The sequence below is a fragment of the Rousettus aegyptiacus genome, unplaced genomic scaffold (genome assembly GCF_014176215.1).
Source record: "Rousettus aegyptiacus isolate mRouAeg1 unplaced genomic scaffold, mRouAeg1.p scaffold_m13_p_8, whole genome shotgun sequence".
NCBI classification, from domain to species: domain Eukaryota; kingdom Metazoa; phylum Chordata; class Mammalia; order Chiroptera; family Pteropodidae; genus Rousettus; species Rousettus aegyptiacus.
This window is the reverse complement of record NW_023416311.1, coordinates 90,011,847-90,038,468: the sequence shown is the minus strand read 5'-3', so window position 1 is coordinate 90,038,468 and position 26,622 is coordinate 90,011,847. Positions and strand designations below refer to the sequence as shown.

The following is a 26,622-nucleotide window of genomic DNA, read 5'->3' as shown; positions in this document are numbered from 1 at the left end:
TGTCTTATTTATAGGAATAGAAGAATCATTGACTACTATCTTTTTTTCTGGTATGCGTCCAAGAAAAGGCAACTTAATACTCTACTATGCCTGGTCTGAGTAAAGAAAAGCCCTAGATTAGGGGCTACTGTGTAGACACTAATGGGTCCCTGATTAATTCAATTCAACCAACTGCTTCAATCAGCAAATGAAATGCAAAGTATTAATGAAAGTGTTAGTGACTTTGACCTCTCTGTCTCCAATGTTTGCAATGTCTGTCTGTAATGAATATATAAAACTATGAAATGTATTATCATGAATGAGAAGGGCTTCTTGTCTGTTTAAAAGAGTGACACTTTATAAAAACCTAAACTTTATTATAGGTGCTATCATATTGACATAAGTATAGGATATTCTCTCAAAATTTGTTTATGATAGTTCAGTAGATTATATTACTTAAATGGTAGTAAGAATCTTTGTCAAAGGAAAACATAAAATTCTTTTTTTTAATTATAATAGTAGAAGAAAATGGGCTTACTTGTCCGCCAAGTAACTCCGAAGGACATAACCATCTATGAAAGAAAAAGGAAATAAACTTTATAATAGTACAGACTTGAAAAAATTTTACTATTTCTTTTTTAAAAATGAAGTAGAATTGAGTACTTAATATAATATGATATAATATATTGAATAATTGTATCTTTCTATTCAAATATGACTCATTTTCTTGTGTCCACTTTTTTTCTCCATCTTTTCTTCTCTTCAACTTTTTCTCTCTTATATGTCTCTTTCCCACCATTTACAATCTTTTCTCCTTTCCCCCTTAAACGAAAAAAAATTTTTTTTCTTCTCTAAGTTCCTGCAGTTTGTTGTATAGGTTTCTTTCAAATTTTAATCTATTTCGTCAAGGCATTAACCCACATGACCCAGTGTTAGGAAGAATTTATTAAGTATAGTTTCTCCAATTACAAAAGTAGTTCATAGGCTAAGTACTTAAAATACCATCATTTAAGACTTAACATTTCAAATTTTATTATATTGAGCAAAGACAGAACTGCTTTCAGATGCTGGCAATCTAGAAGCTACTTGGGGAGAGTGTACATTATAAATGGCCTCTAAACAGTTCTTTTATATTCAGTGTGGAAGATCTTTCTCAACTTCTTTTGCCATTTGACAGTGTCAATATTTGCATTTTCATCTTTCGTGGGACAAATCATTATTATAAGAACACATACCAGGCATTCTAGTGATTCCCCAGTTAAGTAGAAAATGGACTGTATTTTATGCAAGAAAGCAAAAAAATTTTTTGAGCACTTTATGTTTGCCCTTCATAGCACGAAATACTCTTAAGAAAAAATATGTACTATTTTTCTTGAAAAAATGTCTGCGAACATCTAATTAATATTACTAACCCTTAGCATTATTAGTTTTGTGTTACTGCCTAAACTGTTGTACACTTGAGATTAGTACCATTGTTGTTCTATTAATACAACTTTTTTTTTTTTTTAATAAAGCCTTTAAATCACTTTTTTCACTGAGTAAATGAATCTATTGGTCTTGGTCAACTCTAGATGCAATTTTGGTTCTAAATCAAAGTGAATGTGTAAAAAGTTATAAACCAAGACATTCATAAGCAAAGATTAATACAAATGATAATAAACTTATTTAAACATATTGATGCCATATTGCTATTTCATGATTTTACATGAAAAAAATACTATTTTTTAAAAAAGTTAGTATCATACAACTGAACTTATAGATTAAAATGTAAGAAAGTGAACTTTCTTTTGAAATATTCCAGAGTAAAAAAAAGTCACTAAAATATTTTATCAAGAAGTTCATCACATTTAGATAAACACTATTTATAAGAATCATACTTGGAAATAAAAGAATTAAGGTTATCTTTGAATTCCGGGAGCATAGAAGTAATGAAGCATGCTTCAAAATGATAAAAGCACAATAAATTAATATTTTACTCAGAGTATGAAGAATTAGACCATTTTATACATTCTTTTTGTCAAAGAAAAAGTAGCAAAAATTATTAATGTAAGAACATCTAAAACTAATATCTATGATCCTCTGGTAGCCTTTGATATCAGTTCTTTCATTCATTTCATGTTAACAGACTTCAAAAAATTAAAGTAGGAATCATAATTTAACATAATTTTAAAAGATGATAAGCTCATCTCTTACAAATTCAATTCTACATGTGACTCTCAAAAAAGATAAGTGATTAGAACAAATTGTGAATTTAGTGTCAGATTCCAATAACTAAAATCTATCTTTACCTGTATTTATGTCTAAAATACGATGTGAACAGTTCTCTACAGATAGTAATAGCTACAAAGTTTTTTTTTCATTAGTTAAAATTGATGGTTCTGTTTGCGTTTTGAATTTTCTCTTAAAATGAATTGGAAAATAACACAATAGTAAGTGTTACCATGAAATATTCACATTTCAAGTTAAAAATTTAAAAAAATAACGATGCATATAAACGGAATCTTTCAACAATGACTTCAATCTCATTGTGAGATATTAGGGCTTCCTAAAGTCTTTGAACCAAAATTAGAAGATAGAAAATTAGAGAAATGTATAAGAAATTATAAAGTGTTGTCAGAGACTAGAATTATTCTAGTATCAAATATTTTTGTTTCTTTTTTAATCTAGTAGATTAAGAGAAATAATGATAAAAACAAAAAGAATATAATTATTTTTGAAAATTAAAGGGTTTTAATTTTTGTGCTTTTGGGTAATCTACTTTTAAAAACTCAATAATGCTAAAATTGCGTAGACTTGGATAAAACACTATCTGTAATTAAGCACTAAAACATTCATTTACATGACTAAAGTTAATAATTTCTGACAGACAGCTTAATTATCTAACTTCACAAAGTTAATTATAAAAAATATATTCTTTTAAATTCTCAAACCCCTATTACATTTCCTTCTATGTCTTGCCTGTTCAAGAGTCCTAAGGAATAACTTTCTCTTTTGTTGAATGCTTCACTGTTATTGTGTGTACGTATGACACATAAACATCAATGCTTGTGAATATTATTTAAGAAAAATGTATCAAAGTGATGGAGTATGGGATGGTACTGTGCTGCTCTATTTTAGTTTTCTAAAATGATGTGATAATTTGGGGCTCATTGGCTATAAAATTACTATTAAATAGCATTTTTACAGGGTTGATGACTTTTAATACAGCATAGGTTTTGCTGTCTAGTACCTTCAAAAATCTTTGCTAAAATTTAATTCTGTTAAAGTATGATTCACGACAGTGTCAAAACAGGTGACTTACCATAAGTTTTTATATAATCTCTTCATTATGGTTCCTAGAGATAAATTTTTTTTTCTTTTTCAGTAGAAAAATGCTCTCTTTGCTCACAGGTACATCCCCCATAAGGGAATATCAATAAAACATACACACAAATAAAATAAATAAAAAATACCTCATGGTTTTTTACCATGTAGAATGGCTGCCATGTTCAATTAGCCTTACAAAATTATTATTTCGAAACCTCACATTCATAGAACAGAACACAGTGGCTTGAAAGAAATGTTTTGAAATATGTGGTGGGGTAGAACTAGCTAAGAAACTAACACCCACCCCCCATATGTGCAGTTAACACCCACCCCGCATATGTGCCCCTACAGTGCACACATGTCCCAGGACTAATGATTCACCTTTCACAGGGGTGTTGTGAATATAAAATTACTAAGGAAATACAAAATCATCTTTTGAAAAATGGAAAATATCTTCATTCCAATATTTCCAATTTTTTTTCTCAATAGAAATGACTGCTTTTATTATTTCTTTTTTATTTCATTTGTTGTAAGCAAATCCAGAAATAAAGTTAAATTTACTCGATTTGGCCTCATGAAGTTTAAAGACAATAAAATCATATTGCATAGTTTTATCTGGGCAAATGGAACAATATCTAGTTTTAAGAGAAAATGCTCATAATATAATAGAAAGAAAACCAAAATGCAATGGATAACATTGAATATAAATTATTATAATTATCTGAATTTTATAAAATGTCATCTCTCTATATATGTATAAATATATATGTATATACACTTATTTCTCTATATGAATATATAACATTTCTCTCTATATTCTCTCTCTATATATGTATTCTCTATGTACATCTATAAATATAAATATATGTGTGTATATATATATCTATGTATGTATATTTCTGAGGCTTCAAATCAGGGTTTTTCAAATTTCTGAATTAAAAAAACCTTCTTCAGTGAACATGTGTTGCTTTATAATTAAAAACAAAATCACTTAAGCAAAGAAATGATTAATTGGTTTTATAAAATCCAAAGCACCTATAAAATTTCTCTTTCTTTGATGCACAAAGGAAATGGAAAACATTTTATCCACAAATAACTCAGCTCATGTCTCATCTCATATTTTTTGTAGAAAAATTTTCTCCAATGACAGGAGGTGGGAAAACTCACAGTTTATAAGAAATTGAGTTGTGGAATACACTCAGATATTAGGGAGAAATTCTAAGTATTTGGAAATGTGCTAGGAATATATATTTAAGATCTCAATGCCTCTGCAATACGTGCCTCACCCAGATCAGTGGGTGAGACTTAATCAAATGTGATAAGCCTGTAAAAGTGGCTTGTATTCCATGCCACGATGGGAAGGGATTATTGTTAATGCTTTAGCTCCTAGTTTCCACCATTACCAACCTTAGGTTTAAGTAAGCTATGTTTTCTTTTCTTTGATGGATTAAAGAAGAATGGAGAGTAAAGAAAATATTTCAGTCACCATGGTGTTGGTTTGCAAATGCTTTGTAGAAATAAGGAACTGAAAGATTTAGTCTCCCAAATGATACACATAAGTGAACCAAATTACTAAGGCCAAGACAGAGAACTTCCATTTTCTAACTAGTTAAACTATTCAATAGACATTTTTCTGTGTCTATATGTCAGACTTTCATCTGGTTATTCAAATGCAATTTCTAAATTGTCAAACTCAATTCAGCAAGCCCCAAACAAGGCACCAGCACTGTGGGATGTGTTGGCACAATAATGTTGAGAACATTTCATTGAAGCTACTCTCAAGTTCAGAGTCTAATAAGAATAATGGGTTGGTAAAACAATAAGGATGATTACAGCAACGGAAGTAGTAGCATGGAGGAGCAGGGGAGATATTAATTGTGATAGGCGGCTGGGGAGTAGGGAGTGGGTGTGCTTCCAAGTTTAGATGACAACTGGGTTGTTTTAATAGACAATTGTGTGTATTCCAAGTAGAATGAAATAACATAGGATGAAATAGTGTAATTTATTAAGGAAAAGACAAGTAAGTAGTTTGTAATTCTGGGGTGTCAGCTGCAGATGGGAAAGAGTTGATGAGATTAAGATCCGCTGATTCTTAAGAAGAAAGGAGTCTCCTCTGAATTTTTGTTTCTGGCGCTATATCTATTCCTGTTCATTTATATCTCTATCCATACATGTTTGTGGCTGAGGACATCTACATTTTTGTTACTCAGAGTCTGTCCCATAGACCAGTGGCATCAATTACCTGAGAGCTTGATACAATGCAGAATGTTACACCTCACCTCAGACCTACTGAATTAGAATCTGCATATTTAAAAGTCTCCATGTATAGATCTTGAGATAATCATGCTAAGTGAAATGGGCCAGACAGAAAAAGTTGAAAACCACATGATATTACTTATATGTGGGATATAAACCTAAAAGCAACAAATGAACAGGACAAATAGAGATTCATGGACATGGACAATAGACTAGTGGTTACCAGGGGGTAGGAGTGGGGGGGAGGAGAGAGGTAGATGAAGTAAAAGGGGTCAAATATGTGGTGTGGTGACAGAAAGAAATCTAACTACGGATGGTGAATACACAATGCAATATACATATGCCTTACTGTTGAATTGTACATCTGAAACTTACTGACTTTTGTTAACCAATGTCACCATAATAAAAATTTTTTTTTGAAAAGAAAATTAATAGATCGATCAATCAATCAATCAATCAATCAATAAAACGTCTCCATGTGATGTGTACGCTCTTTGGAGCTGAGGAGCATTGCTCTAGATGGGATTTATTGCTAGGGACAGGTGTCTCAGAACTGCATGGCAAGATATGTCTGAAGCTTGTGCACTGGAGACATGTCTACTTGACAAATACCAGGATAATTCTCTGTTGTGAAAAATGTGAAGTAATTTGGAAAGTAAAAGAAAGAAAACGTTTTACTTAGGCCTGTCACCTTTATCAATTACTATTACTTTAGTTTGGTTTTTTATTTACATAGTTTTAATATGTTAATTCTATAGCACAAAATAAAACAAGCTATGATCCCCCCCACCCCCACCCCCCAAAAAAAGCTTATACAGAAAATATCATTGCCTGACATTTACAATCTTTAAGTTACAGGTCAAAAGAGCTTTGTGTTATTTTTGTTGTTTTAAAATACACAGTGAAGACTGTCTAGAAGCAAGGCCACTGTTCATTCTGCAGAGACAACGACCTTGTCTAAGAGAACTGTCCTTCTACTCCTTCGGAATATATCACTAGCTCGGTGTCCACACTGATACCAGGGACACTGGCCTCGGGTTCCAGAGGGTGGAGTTTGAGGCAGTACATAATTTTTAACATGCCTGTAAATCCTATTCCACACGAAGCAGATCCTTCTTTCTCTTACTCTTGTGTCATGATTATTTCCTCGTGTTATTATCATAATCATCATGAAAAATATTCAATTTGGCATATTGTCCTAACTTGTTTAATAATTTTAAAATTCTGAACATTTTTAATTTTTTTGATGAACTTTTAAGGTATATAGTTTTTCTGCGTTGAAGGTTATTCCTTAGGGTACATCCTCTCAAATGCTTGTCTAAAAGGGGGTTTTCTTTGTCTCCTGGAACTCTGTCTACGCATTATCTCCCGTGAACTTCGAGTCTTAATACTACACTTTTCCTGTCTTTTATCCTTTGTAACCACATTCCATTTTCTCCTTTAAAATGCCAAACATACCTCCTCCATGATAACTTTAGGTCTATTTTCCCCATTCTTGAGTCACTGTGTTTTGTTCTTAAAGCTCCATTTCAGTTCCTGTTCCTGAGTCACCTTCCTGTCATTAAAATTTGACTCAGAGTTTACGTTTTCTACTCAGACTAACCTAGCTGATATGGTGCAGTCTTGCTGGCTGTCCAATTTTAAACATAGGACAACACAATTTTGAATTACTCTTCCCTGGACTTTAAATGAAATAAGCTTCCTTTAAAATTTAACAAAAACATTTCTGTCTCCTTTAATAGTTGATAGAGTCAAAGAGGACAGGGGCTCATATTCATTTGGAATAGTATGCCATATTAAGCATGTCCACACAGAAAATGAAAATGAGTGAATTTGCAAGGTAGGAAACCTGGAAATTCTAGGTGTGACATATGCTATATAATTTCAAAACCAGGACAGAGCAAGTGTCACTCACCACTTTAGCACAGGGCTTCTCATTTGGTGTACATAAGAATAAACTAGGTTTAAAGTTTTGATCACAGATTCCATTTGACCCCCAGAGCTCAGGACTCTGTAAGTCAAGGGTGGATCCAGGCAACTGCGATTTTAAGATACACATATGGATCTTATGATGCCGGGAGTCTGTGGGGCCACATTTTGAGAAGCACTAATTTGGCACTACCTTGACTCCTCAGTGCCAAATATAGCAGGTAAGAAATGAAAAGAGATGTAAATAAAATGCATTGATTTCAACACAGCAAGATCTCTAGTTTCATAATGTTTTTCAGAATTCACAAAGCAAAGAACAAGAAGAGTTAATAAATGATCCCTGATACTTATTTGATTGTTAAATTCTGGAGGGCCATATCTACGTAGAGTAAGCAGTGACTTACATTTTCCTTCTTCATTCCTGCAGAGAACTTTTGCATCATCTATGTTTTGTATAACTTCAAGAGATTCACCAGGCTTTACCTGCAGATCTTTGTTCCCCCACTTTTTAGAAGTTAAGGAGGGCACAACTGTGGTTGTATATAGGACTCTAATTTCACCATCATACTGCCAAGAAAAAAATACATTATCAATGAGTGTTTTGGAAGTAATTCATTTATTCACAGATTAAGAAAGTGATGTATACTAAATCCTTAAAACTTGTTCATCTTACAACTGAAAATTTGTAACCTTTGACCAACATCTCTCCATTTCTTCCATCCCTCCTCCAGCCTCTGTTAAACTCCCATTACCCTCTATGTTTTTATGAGTTTGGCTTTTTTAGATTCCACATTTAGGTATTATCTTATAGTAGTCATCTTCCCCTGTCTGACTTTTTTCACTTAGCATAATGTCTATAAGGTTGATCCATGTTGTCACAAATGGCAAAATTTTCTTCTTTTGTCATGGCTGAATAATATTTCATTGTATAGATACACCACAGCTATTTTATACATTCTATTTTTAGATTACCTTTACCTTTTTATCAAGGTTCAAAGGACAGCGAAATTTAGATAATTATTTCAGTATACATATTGTACATATATGTGTTTGCTTAATTTATCATAGGAATAAATTTAAATCTAAAATAAATTTTGTAGAAAATAGAGGAGTTATGATGGATAACTGTGACATTGATAATTACACTTTTAAAATGTGTATTTTGGAACTTAAAAATCATAGGATTTTTTTCATTAGGACTTTCAACTTTGTATGATATTTAAATATGACATACTTTAAATTTTTTCCTGAAGTCTTTTTCTTCTTTTTCTTGCTTTTTTAGCTTCTTAGGATCTTTTTCTTCTGTCTTGGCCTTGGTTCCTTGACTAAAATGGTAGAACACACATAAAACTACACTTAGTTTCAAATATTTTTAAAATAGTGTATAATAGAAGCTATTCATAACATTAAATTTTATTTTTAATTAATTCCTTTTCTTAGAGATCCAGTACAGTCATTGTAATAAACGATGACATTTTATAATGCAGAAGAAATTCTTCAAGAGAATATAGATTATGAGTTAAAATGGAAGTAAGAGATTATCTATTACATTGAACTATATGAAATCACTGAGGTATAGTTTGAATACGGTTACATATCAGTGGTTTCATATGATTCAAACTATTCTTGAACCCTCTATATTTTTCATCCTTTCCTAGAAAATTAAGTGGCTTGGCCAATAAAAAACTTTAAAAAATAATTAATAATTATTTTTATTAAAAAGAACATTTTAAAAACAATGGATTTTGATGGCTTAAAAAGTTTCTGTTATTATTTTTTTAATATCTACTTAAAGTGGAGCCAGGGTGGTATTGTAAAGATACCAACTGGATTAAAGCCAATTGGTATAATAGGTGAATAAGCTGAAGATAGTGACTCTGCAGCTAGGCCACACATAAGGCCACATAAAAACTACCATCGCCATTGCCCAATTCCTAGAAATTCTAATTACATTCGATTAATTTAAATTAATTTTAAATTCTAATTAATTAGACTGAATGGGATCCAGGTACTGACATATGTATTTTAAAAACTCCCCCTCCCGTGATACTGAGAGTCAAAGTTGAGAACCATTTGATAGGGTTTAATAGGGATGTTAGTGAAGGGCTACGAATCTCTGCAGAAAGGAATTAAAAAAAATCAGAATATTTGTGAATAATGAAACATTTTTAACACCGATATTAATTTTTTATTTATAGGACAGAAGACAAAGTTTTGTTTGGAACTGATTTATTTAAAATATTTGATTCCTAATTTTTGAATCTCAGAATTTAGTTAATTCACTGTGAAATGAGGAAGCACAGTAACCTGCTTAAGTTTCTGATTCCTCCCTCAGTGATTCTTGTCTTAGAGTACTCGGGGCAGTAGCGGATTGCTGTCCCTGATTAGCACTCTGGAATTATCAGAATGTACAAGAAAGCTAAAAATTTCCTTACAAGCTATCTTTGAAAATAATTTATGGAAATTTATTTAAAAATTGAATACTATGTTAGAGAACACGAAATTGTTTTAGACTCTGAAAAACAGTATGTATCACATAAAGTTTAATTAGCTGGGGTTTATTTTCTTTGAAGAAAAGGGCCAGTGTGTGACTATAGGTTTCTAGAGAGCAATTTTATGGAAAATAGTGGCATTTCTATAGTAATTTAAAACATAAAAAGGCATTAAAAACTGTCAGGGATGAAGTAACTTCCCAAAGATAAGGAATATTAAAACCTAACATATTACTGAAGATTAGATTTTCCTTTCATGGAGAACTGAAAAAAGAGACTGATTCTCCTTTCATCTTTCTTATTTGTTTTTCCTATAGAACTTGATTTTCATATATAAATGACAGCACATTTTTTCTTCAGTTTCTTTCATCTCGATCCTATCTCTCATTCAGTAAAATGAGCTTAACAATCTTGGTAAAAATAAATACTTTGAGTTCACTTGTGCATTGTTACCAGTACAGCTCAGAAGACATCACTTATTATATTCCGTTTGTTACTTTCATTCTTTAATCAAGTCCAAGATCTTTTAATTTGTCTTCCTTTTTTTCTTGAAAAAATTAGAGGTATTCCTGGTTTTTTATACAGTATGTGTTATGAGTCTCACATACTTATTGGAATATAAAAAAGCATCCTACCATATTGGTTCCTATTTCGAAAGTTGTCAAGTTACTCTTTTTGTATTAACTGATTTAGATTTTCTTACAATTTTAGGCTAAATTTAAATTGAAATCTTAGCTGAGCTAAAGAATGTCACTATTTACCATTGACTTTTTTTTTTTTAATTTGAATGGAACCTTTGAGAAACTGATGCTTATGTGAAGAAGAGACATTCTAGAAGTCCTGTTAAGAAACAAATCTTCATCTTTTTCATAAAAGGAAAAAGTCTTCTTGTGGAGGACAGGAAAAGTGTGAACAAGGTGGTAAAGGCTGAGATATAAACTAAGAAGTGTATTCAAGACAAAATGGTTTTTCGAAAAGAGTAAGAGGGAGGAGATGAATCAGTGAAATCAGTTGTGATCAGGCGGTCAAATACTTTCCTAGGGAATAGTGAATAAATGAACGAATGAATGAATGCTGGCATCAGTGAGGAACAGGGCAGAGGATATTCAGGGAACAAGGAGCAGAACTCCTGGGAGAGAGGGAGGATAAATGAGTGTGGAGAGACAAGGAAGAGGTGGATGAGGACTGTCCACTCACAAACCTGGCAGAAAAGTTAGAGCTGAAATCAGGGAGAAGACAGGGTGAACATAATCTCACATAGTAGATACATACCCTTTTGGAGTTTTATTCTAGTTGAATTTTCTTGAGCAGCCTGACTTTCATTACTTCATTGTAACGAGAACATTTTAATTACCTCATCTCTGCTGAGGGAGCAGGGATATCAGAAGCATCCACATCATCATAAACCTCCTCTCCCATGTCTAACAGAAAACAAAACAGCAAATATTGAAACACTATTAGTTCCCATTTTGATATGATGGTTTTAAAACAAAGATTGTTTCAAGGATAAAAAAAAATAAGTTTCCTTGTGGTCTTTATACGTTTCTCCTGGAAGCATTGTCTGTTCCTTAAAGGGGAGAGGTTCTTATCTCCCTGGGTACTTGAGTTAAATTTATCTCAAGAAAACAGTGACCGTGATTGTAACTATCATTATAAGGAAGCAAAACAAAACAAAACAGTGACTAAGATTATTATTCATAACTGCAATGAATAGCAGGATTAGTAGGTTGCTGACAAACAAATCAACATTGTTGGTCATTGGCAGTAGGCAATAGAGATTGAAATCAAGATTCTTATGTGATTTAAGGTGCTATGATAATATATGTGATTTTATTTATATGTCTATGTATATGTCTTTATATTATCTATCTATCTATCTATCTATCTATCTATCTATCTATCTATCATTTCAATCTATTAGTCTCTTGTACTCACTGGTCTGTTCCTCATTAATTTTTACCTTATAGTAGTATCAGGTATGGCAGCACTTTAAAGTGAAAAGAATATTTCTATTAATAAGACACTTCTAATACCAGTAGATATTGAGAATCAGTATTGGTGGAAAAGTTGCCATGACCTTAACTGGGTCAATAGTTTCCCAATCTACAGCTACTTTTCCTCTTCCTAGACATCGTGTTCATAATGCTCCCAGGCAAATTAAACTGAAGCGATGAGTTGAAAAGAACGCAAGTGTTTTAAGGACTACTATCGTAGAAATTTACATGTTTTCTGGTAGTGGCAAGGCTTTGATTTCCTTTAAAAATTCCCCTTTCTCTGTATATACATATAAAGTTCTCTTCCTCTCCCCCTCCACACCCCAGTCAGGTTAATTAATTTCACAGGATAAAACTTGCTCAGCTATACGAAGAATTCATAGTAAATAAGTAGAAAAAATGACAAATTATTGATTTCTAAATAAGAAAAAATTACTATTGCATGCGTGTGCACTTAGAACACATGAGAACAAAAGAAAATTAAAACAGAAAACACATTTTTTACTTTATTGATCACATTTGTTACATTTTATACCTACTCTTTGTGGAGCTAAGTTTCTTGAATATGTTTTGAAAATTATAGACCAAGAGACAAGCTCATCATTATTTATTGATAAATTTGAATTTAGTGCCTGACATATTTTTAAAATTGACACTGAAAACAAAGTCAGATAAATAGCCTGAAAGAATACTTTTTCTTTGCATTTTATGTGCTTTTAAATTTTATTTATAAATTAAAATAAAGTTTTTAGAGCCTAAAATATTCTTGTGAGGTATTTTATTTTGTTTAATTAATTAAGAGAAAATTTAAAGGTCTGTCTTAGCATGGATAAAAACATAAGCAGATTAAAATTGTACAAAGAAGAAACCGTTTTACATTTACTTTCAGAGTCAGGACTTTAATCAAGATATAGTGATTATATCCAATGCTTTCTCATTACACTATCTGCAAGAAATGAGATATATGATATACAGTTTGTTTTTATTACTTACCCAATTGTTTAGGAGGAGAAGGGAAACTGAAAAGAAAATGAAAGCACAGTTACAATCAGAGCAATATAAACACAGAAATTCAGTCCTTCATTTAGGTGACACATTAACAAGTAACAGCCTAGAGGCTCATAAAGGCTAATTAATCTGTTGACTATGATTCCTTTCTCATCCTCCATTTCTCCACTAAGTTCTAGTTTCTATCCGTCAATTTGGAATTAAGCAATATCTTTTGGAACTCTGATGTTGGCCAAAAAAGTCAAGAGTCAAGTCATTCAGTAGTTTGTTTTGCCCATGGCCATTGGAGCAATGTTTTCAGATTTGTTCTGTGAAATTTGGACATATTGTCACACCAAAGTAAATTAAATGGACTCAATATTTGGAGTCATTGTGGCATAGCTCAGGTACAAAACTATTTATTTGACTCAAAGAGTAGATATGCGGAGTAGAAATTAACAAAGGTCATAGGAATATTTATATGACCATGTTTCCCCAATACACATATCCCAAAACAGGAGAATGGTGAATAAGAAAGGAATATTTACTGAAAAAGTCAAGGAGAGTTTATTAATAGAAGTGATCTGAAATCAGGATCGGGTGGCATTTAGTTGCAACAGAAAAAAACCTTTGTTTTTATTACTTTCTGAACTTTAAGCACGCACACACATCACTAGAAGAATGGTGCACAGTTATACAAAACTGTGAGAGGTCATTAGTTCAAATGATTCAAAATCAGGATTAGGTTGTGTGTAATTGGAGCAGAAAAAATAATCTCTGCTTTTATTTCTAAGTAAGGACTATATTAATGAATAATGCATCAAGAGAAGATTTGTTATTTGTTAGTTATAATTTTAAGTGTTTTTTTATTAAGTATCATTTTAGTGTCTCACAGAAGGGTTTAATCATGTACCAGCTAACATGATTATAATCCTTCAAATTTATATGTGCAGAATATATACCAAAGGGTTATGATGGGATGGAAAGAGAAAATTCATATATTAATTTTTATTTAGACTAACTGAAGATATTTAGAATTATTTTAGTAGAGGATAAATATGTAATTCAAATAGAATATGCCACTATTGTGGAAGAGAGTTCAAAGACTTTAAATACTGCATTTAGAGAGAAGAGATTCCAAATTGTGCCCTTGATTTCTAGCATTAATTTTTAATAGAGTATGTATAGTTTGAGGAGTAGTCAATATAAAATACTATATAATAAAATATGGCATTGAAATTGTAAGTTTTTATATGTGATGCTGTAGTTAAAAAAAGTCCTATTAAGTGGAGTGTGTGTATGAGTGTGTGAGGGGCTGTGTGTATACATGTATGTATGCATGTATGTTTGTGCATGTTTATAGGAAAAGCAAAATACTTCTTTGAATCATATAATGGTTTTTAAATACTTTGTGCTCCTCTGTAAATGCATGAGTTTAAGGGTGAGATAGTAAATGAGTAAAAGATGACTAATGGAAAATAATATTAAAATGGTTTAAGCCTGTAGAATTTGGTTATTGGTTGTAAAATATTAGTAGCATTTGATTAATTTGATATTAGTGTAGTTATTGTGCACTGAATTTGATTGGTCGACTCTTACAATGAACCTTCATTATTGTCTGACTCAGAGACTTTACGTTTCTCTCGTATACTTTTCTTTTTGTCATCTTTTCCCTTTAACATCTTCAAAATCCCCCAGGACCATGAGTTACTCTTCTCTTCAACCTGTAACGTGGAGCTTAGGAGCATGCAAGCATTGATCAGAATGGAATAGTCAGTGGAATGTGAAGACATTGGGTGGACATTCAGATTTCTTCTAATTATACTGTGCTGATTATTTAGGCAGTAAGTTACTCATTATATTCAAGAAGATGATACTATTAGAATGTTACTATTAGAATGGTCTTTGAATGTTGCTGTTTCTAAGAAAGTAGTAGGTAAGTTATTTATTTTTTTCTATTTAGTGAGATTTCTCTTGGTTTTAAAAGTAGCAAACTAAGTTGGGATTAACTTTTAAACATCAATTTAGCTTTATTTTATGATTAAAATTAAGTAATTAACAGATTTTAAACATTTTAAATATGCTGTTTTAAAAGTTTAAACAATTAAAGGGTTAACTAGTCAGTACTGGTTTTGCCACAGATAGCATGTGGTCTCAATTTATTTGGATTTTCTATAACTATGATTATTACACAAAGGATAGCCATGCAACTGATAAACTCTCCAGAGATTGTTGTAAAAGTGAATCATCGATTGATAAATAAATGGTTGGGAGAAGTTTAGAAAAAGAAGAAACTACAACACCTGTAATTCTGTATCCCTTTTCATTTTCCTTCTTGTGACATAGTTGTTGAGGTTCTTCCAAACAACATACTCTTTGATTTGAAGTGTGATGTAATTACATTTCCTGATTCACTACTGCTTTTAATCAAATGTTTAAATCATTTTTGGTGATGTAATAGGAAAGACTATTTTCTACTTTTTATTAGAAATCAAAACTAAATTTTAGTATAAACAATAATTTGCAATAAGGCAATTCACTGATTATCCTTACCCATCATCATCAGCATGTTCCTCTTCAATCCCGTCATAAATATCATCATCTGGTGGAGGTGGGAACATCCCTTCATTTGGATTAAAGAGAGAAATCTGTTAATTTTATAATTTGGTCATATAATAGTCACTGAAAACTCAGTAATGAATATGTGTTATTTAATGCAGAAAATATCCTTCTTTTATATTAATCATTTAAATAAAAAATAACTTTATTTTCCCACTCTCACCTAGATAGTAGGTAAATTGTGTTGTTGATTATTTCATAGGGAATTCTTACAGGTGAAATGTAATAAGGATATGAGGGATAATAAAAGATCCTGTTCACTGGAGATAAAAGGAATGTGTAGAATAAATATTAGAAAAAGAAAAATTGAATAGAGAATAGACTCACATATTTACTGTGGAAAATGAAAGATGAGGTGATAAGACATACTTAATGGTGATAAAACATTTAGAAAAATATATTGATCAAGATGTAAGTAAAGAAAAGCAAATAGAATAAAATGTGACTTTGTAAACACTGATAGTTGTTGAAACAAATTTTTCATTTTTTAAATTTTATTTCATCAAAGTGATATTTTTAAAGTAAACCTCTTTCTTGTTTGAGTCGTTACCCTATAACTTCTCAGGAACCTTGCTATTTGACAAATATTTATTTAGCAAATGTTTATTGAGAACCTTCTCTATGCAATGAACATGAAATCTGACTTTTAGGGTGAGAATTTTAGCACTGCAAAGTGTTAGTAAAATTTCCTTGCTTTGCTGATGAGAAAATAAGAGGTCTTTAGGAGTCATAGCTAAAGTAACCATGTAAATTATCATCCAAACAAGGATACTTCTGAAAGCGAAGGGAATGCTCTTAATAATTGTCTGAGGACAATTAGCATAAGTCAAGACTGCCTTGGGCAGTCTTCGAAGTGGAGTCACCCTAAGACCCATAACAAACTTGAAAGAAAGAAGCGACTTGTTCAGGGTCACTTGGTGACTAGGACTGGAACCCAGGTTATTGGTTCCAGTCCAGTGTTCTCTCTACCAGATTAAGATCTTCCTTATGACTTGAAAACAAAAGCATGTTGTCATTAATACACACAAGAAATGTTGAAGACTTGGAGAAACTGCTGATAAAAGTGTGTGACTTACCTCCACTTCCACTTTGACTGTGGCTAGAAAAAAAAAAAAACAGAGGCAAATACAATTAATATATGAATTATTTACCTATTAGGAAGAAAAGTATATGTATTGAGTGGTTATACCAAAGAGAAATAATATTCCAGTTAAAAGTTCTCAGGATGTTACATGTGAAGAGGAAGAAAAGTCATTCTTTATCATAATTTGCGAGTTGTAATAAGGCAAAAAACAAAACAAAACAAACCTAATATCAAATGAGTTTCAGTACTATATAAGTATTCAAAATCATGATACTGGTAAATTTTCCCATGAGGCAGTTTTCAGATTATACATTATTCCATAAATATACTCATGAAAAAAAATCAGTATTATTCCTGGAGTCATATAGAACTATTATTGCATTATATTTGATTCTCTTTCAACATCTTATAACCACAGTATTTTACTCTAAGTCCAATATCACTAATGTTTTTTTTTTAAGAGAGAACTTCAAAAAAAAAAATGGAAATCTTAATTATGAAGCTTTTATATAGTGTGGCCGCTGATTCCCTCAATCCAGAGTTCCTGGATTTCTTATTTATTTCTATAACATTTTACATTTACCCTATTTATTTTGTAATCATCTGAAATGTGAATTTGGCAAGAGCAAAGGAAGTATAGATTATGGGAATTGGAAGACCTCAGAAGTCATCTTGTTCAATTCTCTCATTTTGCAGAAAAGAAACTGAGACTCTGAGAAACTAAATTACTTGACTAAGTCTTTTTAATTAACTGAAGAGCTAAGCTAAGAACCTCAGCATCATGCCTTTCTATAAAACATTATCTTGTCCACACCTAGTTGAACTCCCTGTACCGCCATTTTTGCCTTTTGGATAATCTGTTGGCAACAGATATCGGTATGATATTACGACCATACAGAATAATTCTATACTTGTATCTGATTCCTCAGTCTTAAAGTCAGATCAAAGAAATTGGCCTGAAAGAGATCTGTGGTTAATTTAGAAATAAAAAATGCTATTGCTAATGGAACTTTATAGAAAAACATACTATCGATGTCTTAATATATAAATAAGGAATTGATTTTTGATCAAGTTTAAGTATGTTCTTTACTTACTAGTTTCACATTTGTTTTCTCTGACATTTCCTTTTGAGCATGAAGCAGAAAGTTAGAATTATGTGAAAAGTTACAATTCTGGTTGGCTGACACTCCTGGCAAATAGAACCATTATGGAGATTTTCATACCCAATTCCCAAAGAACAAGTTAATAATAATCTGGAGTAAAGATGCCTGCCACATATTATTTCATTCTTAGAGCAATTCTTCAACTTCCCAAAATGATCTGTTTAGAATACACAACATTTAATAGATGAAGTAGAGGTAAGGAGAGAAGAGTATGAGAAAAGAAGAGAACGGAAGAGAGAAATGAAAGAATAAATGGAAGGGAAAGGCTGGGAAGCATAGAACAGTTTGTTATGTGATGGAGAAGTGGAATTTGCATTTGGGACTTCCTTTTCTTCACTTTTCACATTTATTACAGAAATTACTTTAGTTAAGAAGTGAGAAAGGCAGTCGTTGGGACCTGTGCTTTCAGACTCCTGTCTGCTCACAGAGTTTTAAGTGCACAGCCAACTCTCCTCATCCTACAGGGATCAGGAAAGAGAAGGTAAAGTGTGCAAAGGACCAGGAGCCATCTGGAGAAGAGAGGAGAGGATGGTGCCATCTCTTACTCTTGCCAGGGCAAGCTGCCTGCTACAGTCAGCATCTTTCCTTGTTCTACTAAGGACAAAGCATGTTCTGTTATGAGATCTCTGCCAGCAGCAGCTGTAGTTTCAAAAACAAAACTTGTGTAGAAATTATGTCTCTTCTTTCATTTTTTTTTTTGTTAAATATTCATGAGAGGAATAGATGCTAGTAGATATTGTGGCGCTATACTTTGAGATAGTGAGCATTAAAACCATACATCATCTCCAGTCCCATTTTATTAAATAAAAGATTCTTTTCCTGCTACATATTTACTAACTCAAATATCTTTTGAAATTGTGGTATGTATGGACTTGATAAAATGAAAAAGATAATAATGTTAGTTTGGGGAAATAGTCACCTATTATGGCTAAATAATGCTTTATTTTAAGAACATCATTCCTTTGTGGATTATTTTTTCTTGAGTATGTACATCAGTGCAAATACATATTTATTAATATAACTGGGGTCCTTTAATCCCAGAATAAGATAAATGTATTTAAAAAAAAAGAACAAAGGCTAAACATAAAGTATATACAGTGATAACATACATGGGATAACATGATCATGTTCAGAAAATTCTGGAAATCTCAGATTATGGTCATTTAGAGCTTCAACTGACCTCAAAATTGACATTTACTGACTCTCAAACTAGGTCAATGTGTTTCTGATCACTAAAGCCAATTTACAATCAGTAAACTCCACTGTAAACATTTAATATTTTGCTATATGTTGTATAATTTATGATCATAACATGGTAGGAAGGCATTGCAGGTTATAATTTATTTTAGGAAAAAAAAAAAAACTCCAGAAAGCAACACAACAAATTTATGACAAGAGGTAAAAGCCCACAAGAGGGAAATGTTAATTCTTTATGTTTTATAAGTGGGTGATTATTTCGATAGTTTTATGTTATTTAAATGGTTGATAATTAAGACATTTTTTTCTTTGACATTTGAATTATGAAGAATGCGAACACATTTTTACCCAAAAGAAGATTGAGCACAGATTGTGTGTTTTAGTATATCAACGAAGGATTGCCAATGCCACAATGTGGATATAAAAACATGAGGATTCTTAACCAGGCTGGAGATTTTCCTCTTCATTTTCCTTCAACTTAAAGGGATTATGGCTTCATCAGGGAGGGGAGACATAGGAGGAAAAATGAATGAAAGGAAAAGGGGAATGGAAAAACAAGAAGAAGAAAGGACATAAAAGATCAGAGCTAGGCATAGAAGACAGAAGAGGAGACATGGAGAAAGAAAGAAGACTGAGAAGGGAGAAAAGAGAAGAAAAGCTACATGAGAATGGATGGCCACTTTCCCTTCTTGGCTCCTCCAGGAAGTATTTCTTGTTCTCTTCCTCTGTCCCAGAAAAGTATTCCAACAATTCATGGGGGGAAAACGTCACTCTAATCTAGTGGAATGAATGGACAATGAAAAGAGTGCCCCTTAGTTGATACCCAGGGATCACAGGGAATTGAGTTTTTACTTTTGTACTTTTAAAGAGCAAAGTGGAATTGTAGTAGAAAGCATTCTTTTTTTTCTGTTTCATATTCAAATAAGAACAAATATATTTAGACTCAAAGACTTCAGAGCAAAAAGCTTTTACACTTTCCAGAACTAAATTTCGTATTTTGTGGTTCATATTCTAGTCATATTTATTTCAGGCATATCTCTAAGATCAAATCAGAGTGAGTATTACAAAACATCATTTTGGAATGACAACACATTTGGTAAGATCTGGCAAATGGCCCATTATATTTCAAGTAGTATTTGATACATAACACCAAAGGGTAAAATAAAAGATTTTAGAGTTTCAAATGACCTTGCACCCATATTAAAGTTACTATACATGGCAATTTACTATAGTGATAAAGAACAGTAGGGAAATGTGGAAGGTAAAAGTTCAGGATCCTAAAATGCATAATCTGTGGCAAGGAGACAGTCTGATATGTTTTACAAGTTGTTTTTGCACATACCTGCTAGACTCATCCTGCTCTGCAACATCATCATACACTTCTTGGTCGTCTTCAATAGGTCTCGATGACAGAGGGCCGAGAGAGTTTTTTTTCCGTTTCAAGGAATCATAGTCAATCTCTACAGCAGTGGTTTTAATATAGCCATCTACCAAAAGGGGGAACGATTTATGTTCAGATAACTGAGGTTTAAATATTTTAAAGTCATGAATAAAATACCAATTGCACATTTGCTCTTTAAAATTGCTCTTCATTTCTTTGCTTGCCGTCCTGATTTATAGACTTCCCGTGTAGACACATGTTATACTGTACTTCGTCCAACTTTTATGCCTTTACGGTTGGGGGTAAGCCTAGAATCTATTTTTAAGATTCCGAAGTAATTAACATGACTTATTTTTTCCTTTTAACATCAATGAAGAACCTAATGCCCTTTGTTCCTCCCTGAAGTAATATAAATATTTGCATTGTTCCCCACTAAAAGATAACACAGATGAGGTGAAGATGGAGGTATACTTGTCATTTTGAATCCTCTTATCTTTGTCCACCCTGTACAATACTCTTAACTTAATGCTTATGAGTGGTTCTGGAAGAATTTGCTCATTTCATTTGGGCTTAAAAAACGACAACTTGAAGTCATAGGAAAATTTGCACTCACATGACCCCCTTGCTGTTCTGCCCAACCATTTCCCCTCAGGATTGTCTGTGATGCGGATTATTTCAATTTGCTCTCCTTGCTTGAAGCTCAGTTCATTCTTTCCTCCTTTGACATCACAGCAAGCTTTGGCTAGGTGAATGACTTGAATAGGGCCAGTTAGCTGCAAAGAAGAAAAAAATAGTCACAATAAGCTTCCTTACTATTCAGAAAATCTTTAAGGAATGCAGATTTGAAAGACAGTATGTCTGCAACTTGCCAACCTGACTATTTCCAACATTTACGGATTTGAACCAGACATTGAGTATGAAATTATTCCTGGTGAACGTTTTTATAGGAACAGTTACGGAAAACCCACAGGGGTCAGGCAGGACTAGCAAAGAATAAGCAAGCATGTGCTTGGGGTCCAGAAGAGAGTGGCAGTGATCTGTGGACCCTAGGAACTAGGAACTCTGTGAAAGGCTTGCAAAGGATTTAACTAATAACCAAATACCACTTATATACAGCAATCCATGCTGGGTGCTATGTGTTTTTATGGGGTATGTTGGTGATCTGCTTGGTAGATGAAGGCGTTTTCCCTCTTTACATTGTGTAGTTATTCTGATGTTTCTCTGAAGCCCTAAAACAACATAGGGAAGGGAAGGTGGTGGTGGTGGTGGTTGCCCTCGTAAGAAAAGCAGTTTAGTAACATGCCCACAATCACATAACTCACATAGACAGCTGGAATTTGAATCCACAGCTGTCCAACTAAGTTTTACATTTTCCCTGTGCCATGTTATTGAACTTTTATCTAAAGATAATAAATATACTTAGTTATATATAAATCAAATTTTTATAATTCAAACCATATATTAAATGTTTCAGAGGAGTTAAATAAAGGAAACTTGATATAAATCCTTTTTAAAATGAAAAATAGTTCTATAACTCAGATAATCAATTTAAAATATAGCTGACATACCAGACCCACACCAGATGGGCCATGTCATTGAAGATGGTATAGCCAAGAGAGGATAGTCTACAAGCGCAGTGTTATTGGTGGTAGTAATAGAAGTCACACAATTAGAAACCAGAGATTAGAGAAGACAGAGGTCAGAAATCCAGATAAATGATGAGGGATGAAAGACAGCAAGTATCAGAAGTCAACATAGGCTTAAAATAAAGGGAAAAATGTAAGTCAGATCTAGACATCAGAAGTTAGAGTAGCTTATAGAAACTTTATTCTGATACAGGTCTGGTTCATCTGGAGACACTTGTGTCCCTTGCACCATTATAATATGTGCCCCAGGGATGTGTGTGATCCTAAACTCAGCATAAGTAGATTAATATGAAATGCATAATGAGAGGAGCGGAGAGGGGTTTGGGTAACTGCGTATTCATTCACTGACTCAATCAGCATAAAATTTCCTGGATGCCCACTAATTATAAGCCACCATATTTTGAATTTTATCATATTACATTTTCACTGCAGGGGTAAGGAAGCATATTGGACACACACAAAAATACTGTTATGAGGATAGTTACTCCTTAGAAAACAATTAAGTAATTATTCAACCATGTAAGTTTTCAAGGATGGTGCCCCTTTTGCGTGAAAATTTTAAAGAAAGAGAACTTATTCTTTTTTACCCATCAGCAAGCAAGTGCTTACTTTAAATTTCTTCTTTATCTCTTGTTCTTTCTTTTCTCTCTCTTTCTGTTCCTTTTTCTCCAGCTCTAATCTCTTCTTTTCCTCTTTTTCCCTTTTCTTCTCTCGTTCTTTGGATGCTTCTCTGTGGATAAAAAATTGTTAGGTTGTTTTATCATCTGCAGACATTGATGTGATAAGGTTTGCTATTCACAGAGGTTTCTACTCACAGCTGAAGACAGTATCTGAAATCTAGGTGAAGGTAAAAAACCAAAGCTTTTCAAAACTCCTGGGGATGTGAGATTGTTCATAAAACCAGTAGGAGGCATGCAAATGAAGATTCCTTCCAAAAGCTCTGCTTTCCCTTACAACGTGTGCCAACAAGTGAAGGACACTTTATAAAAGTCCTGTTCTTGCTGCATATCGTCACGAATAAAATTAATCTCTCTCTCTCTCTCTCTCTACCTTACAAAGGTACGAGAGCACACACATGTGTATCCATTCAGAAACTGTAGTCAGAATTGGTCAAATAAGAACTGGTCAGAGATATTTGGATTAAATCGAAATGAGGATAATGAATCAACAAAAGATAAAAATAACATGACATATTTATTTCTACTTTCACTCATTTTCTAAGAAATTTCTTAGTTCTGGGCTGCTCAACCCATTTTGTAGCTATTTTTAACATTTTTCTGCTTAAGCAGGCTGAAACATCAGCATCTGATACATTTCTCATAGCCCCCTTGAGAGGTGGAGCACTGCTTAGGTGAGGAAATTCTAACATAGATGAATTCATTTGCCAGAAGAGCAAGAAATACAGATTCTTGGCCCTGATTTCCCATGTACGATCTATCTAGAGGCAACAGCTTTTTAACAGAGTCCTCTGTAAAATCCTTAGGTAGGTAAAGGATCTTTAGTCCTTTGTATTAAAATAAAGGTTATCATAATATGTCAGTCATTTGAACAATAAAGCTTTCCCCCCACTAGTGTTGAAAGTCTATTCACTCTCCCTCATACGAATCACTATATTCATCTTAGAAGAAAAATATCATGGTAAAAAAATATAACTCATACATGTCTTCATATGTTTCTCCTTCACTTTCTTCCTGTCAAGAAAATATTAATGGCAATTAATTTTAATTATTCAAAAAGGAAACATACAGTTATTAATTACATTGATCAAATACTTAATAAAATGAGCATAAATTTAAGTGTAGATAAATTTGGCTTGTTTAAAATACTTTTTCCATTTTTAGACACAGACTGAAAAGTAAGCATAAAAAGATTTCATTTTATATCCTGCTGTATAATTCAGATATGTAGCCAGACTTAAGTTAATGTTCAATGCTACAAAATTACCGAGTCAGTGTAATGATTGGTGTTTAATGTCTCAAGCATTTTTGATGAAAAAAGATTATAAATGGAAAAATATTATCCTTATTCATAAGAATTTTCACTTCTTGGTTTATATCAATAGAAAATTAATCATAATAATTATTAAATATCCTAGTTACAGCAACATAGTATGAGAAGAAAAAAAAAAACTGACCTCATTTAGATTTCCAGTACCTAAAGGGGTTAAAAAATAATAAAATTTTATGTACTCTAATTGAGAAGCACTTTAATATAGGATTATTAGATGTAATATAGTATTCAAAACAGTTCATAATATAACAGCACTTATGCTTTATTAGAGATATAGAAGTACAAAATAGATACGTGGTTAGGTCCTTACTATGGCTTTTCGATAGCTGTAATTTAATTATAAAATCATTTCATTGGCTTTCATTAAGATAATGAAGACACCCTTTCTTCTCTTTATGAAAGGCATGCACATTTGCTTTTGTGGGCTTGTCTGGAACAAAGGTATTATCAAAAAATCACAACTAGTATGCATTTTTTGACTTATTTATTCCCAAATATTTTTTTTCACATATCTAACAAGTCAAGTTAATAAGATTTTTAAACAAGATATTTTACTGCTCAAGTATTTGGTAATATAAACTAATCACCAAATATTTAGACATAATCTAAAACAATAATAAGACAAGAAATGTGGTGTTGATATAGGAACAGATAGACCAATGGAATAGAGAGCTCAGAAGCAGATACATAAGTTTACATATATACACACACATAATATTCGTACAAACATACACATAGAGTTGATATAATATAAAGGTAGCATTATAAATTAATGAGAAAATGATGGATTTCAAAATATGGTAATGGGAAAACTGGCTCCATACATGAGGCTACGAATCTGGATTTTTAACTCCTCAAAGGTGGACTGTAAAGAGATCACGGTCCTAAATGTAAGGGCTAAAGTTCATAGAAAATAATAGATGATAATATTTTTATTTCCTGGGGATAGGACTTCTTCAATAAAACTTAGAAAGCATAAATTACAAGGTAAAATTTAATGATTTTGATTGTATTAATATTTATTTATGTTCAGTGGAGGACTGAACACGACAGCATGGGCTAAGTAAATAGACAATAAACAGAATGAGAGAAGATACTTATAATATCTGCAACTGACACGGAATTAATATCCGGAATACAAAGAAACTCTTGCAAGTCAACCAGAAAAGGATAACAACACCTAGAAAAAAATAGTCAAAGAATATCAACTGGCAACTTACAGAAGAAGAAACAAATGCTAATAAGCAATTGTGGTACTCAGACTCAATAGTAAGCAGAGATACGAAAATGAAATGAGTTGTCATTATATATATGTCTCATTATATATTTATATGACTGGAAGCAATTGGAAAGCTGAAAACTACCACGTACTGGTGAAAGGTAGGCATCTTGGAATCTTCATGCCCTGCCGATGGAGTTATACATAGATGTGGCTCTTATAGAGAGCACTGTAGTCCTACCCAGTGCAAATGAACATTCCATAACTTATGAGCAGCCATTCCACTGGTCTCTCAAGGTCCACATGGGGGTATGGACAAGAAGGTGCATTGAATGATTTGTGGTACCTAGTGAGTTGGAGGTAAATGTGAATGCATAAGATGCATATTATAGAGTACTTAGCATGTGTACCATGGAGTACGTACCATAGGGTAGTTGTGCAGTAGTTAACAGCAATAAATGAGATAAGGCACACACAACAACGCGATAGGCCCCACCAAAATCCATTATGTTGAATATATATAAAAAAAGATCAGAATGAGCAATAACATGCTTTTTATGTAAATTGAAATATACACAATTATGCAACAGTATGAAAATAATATGTACAAACAGGCATAAACACATTAAATATGTTAGAATATTTGTCTTTGATAAGAGGGAGAGAGAAAAAGGGAGTGGGTTATGGAGATAAAAAGGAATAAATAAGTAAAATGAGAGAAAGGTCTTACATAGACCAATGATGATAATGACCCATTAATGACTTTATGAAAATGATTAACTTAAACTTCCTTATCTGAGGTAACGAAAAATAAATAAAGCATATTTTGCCCCTTACCATTAGAGTGCAAGACACCATCTTGATTTTCTTCATTTTTAGGGCTTCTGGAAACAAGAAAGAATAAAAAGTACAAATGGAAAAATTAGAACCCCTCTTATAATGAAAAAGAAAAATAATAAAAGGATATTTAAAAATATTATTCTTTTCTTTTTAATATTTTCTCTGATTTAAAACTTCAGACATCATTAGAATAGGCTTTAGCCTTATATTTATGCTGCTACTGCTGCAAAAAATGAAGAATCATGGATCTTGAGTATAAGCACTGTCCATTCATAGTGAAAATATATAATTAATCCATTGTTTCAGGGCAGTAATATGTTTTTTGTTAAAACACCAGTATATCAATAATTTAATTCTGGGATTCTGAAGGCATTTGATTGGTTTTATGATATAGACACCAAAGGGAATTAGTTCCAATCCTTGACTTCTTCCTTTCTTCCAAATGTTCTCCACCTGGCTTGATTCCCATCCCTTGTGGCTTGGGCTCAAAGCCACTTCATTCCAAACAGCATTACCCAAC

General features: G+C 32.4%; 1 protein-coding gene across 1 annotated transcript in view; it reads right to left on the bottom strand.

Annotated features, from left to right (window-relative positions):
* FYB1 (FYN binding protein 1) overlaps nucleotides 1–26,622 on the bottom strand; it is a 140,259-nt gene that overhangs the window by 3,475 nt on the left and 110,162 nt on the right. The window contains exons 5-18 of the mRNA XM_036225518.1: nucleotides 26,100–26,146; nucleotides 24,168–24,187; nucleotides 23,693–23,724; nucleotides 22,643–22,763; nucleotides 21,001–21,160; nucleotides 20,349–20,493; nucleotides 16,639–16,661; nucleotides 15,497–15,566; nucleotides 14,543–14,680; nucleotides 12,950–12,975; nucleotides 11,317–11,383; nucleotides 8,705–8,795; nucleotides 7,875–8,037; nucleotides 518–551 (exon numbers count right to left, since the gene is read on the bottom strand). Coding sequence (XP_036081411.1) covers nucleotides 518–551; nucleotides 7,875–8,037; nucleotides 8,705–8,795; nucleotides 11,317–11,383; nucleotides 12,950–12,975; nucleotides 14,543–14,680; nucleotides 15,497–15,566; nucleotides 16,639–16,661; nucleotides 20,349–20,493; nucleotides 21,001–21,160; nucleotides 22,643–22,763; nucleotides 23,693–23,724; nucleotides 24,168–24,187; nucleotides 26,100–26,146 — 1,137 coding nt within the window. The remainder of the gene's footprint in view (nucleotides 1–517; nucleotides 552–7,874; nucleotides 8,038–8,704; nucleotides 8,796–11,316; nucleotides 11,384–12,949; nucleotides 12,976–14,542; nucleotides 14,681–15,496; nucleotides 15,567–16,638; nucleotides 16,662–20,348; nucleotides 20,494–21,000; nucleotides 21,161–22,642; nucleotides 22,764–23,692; nucleotides 23,725–24,167; nucleotides 24,188–26,099; nucleotides 26,147–26,622) is intronic.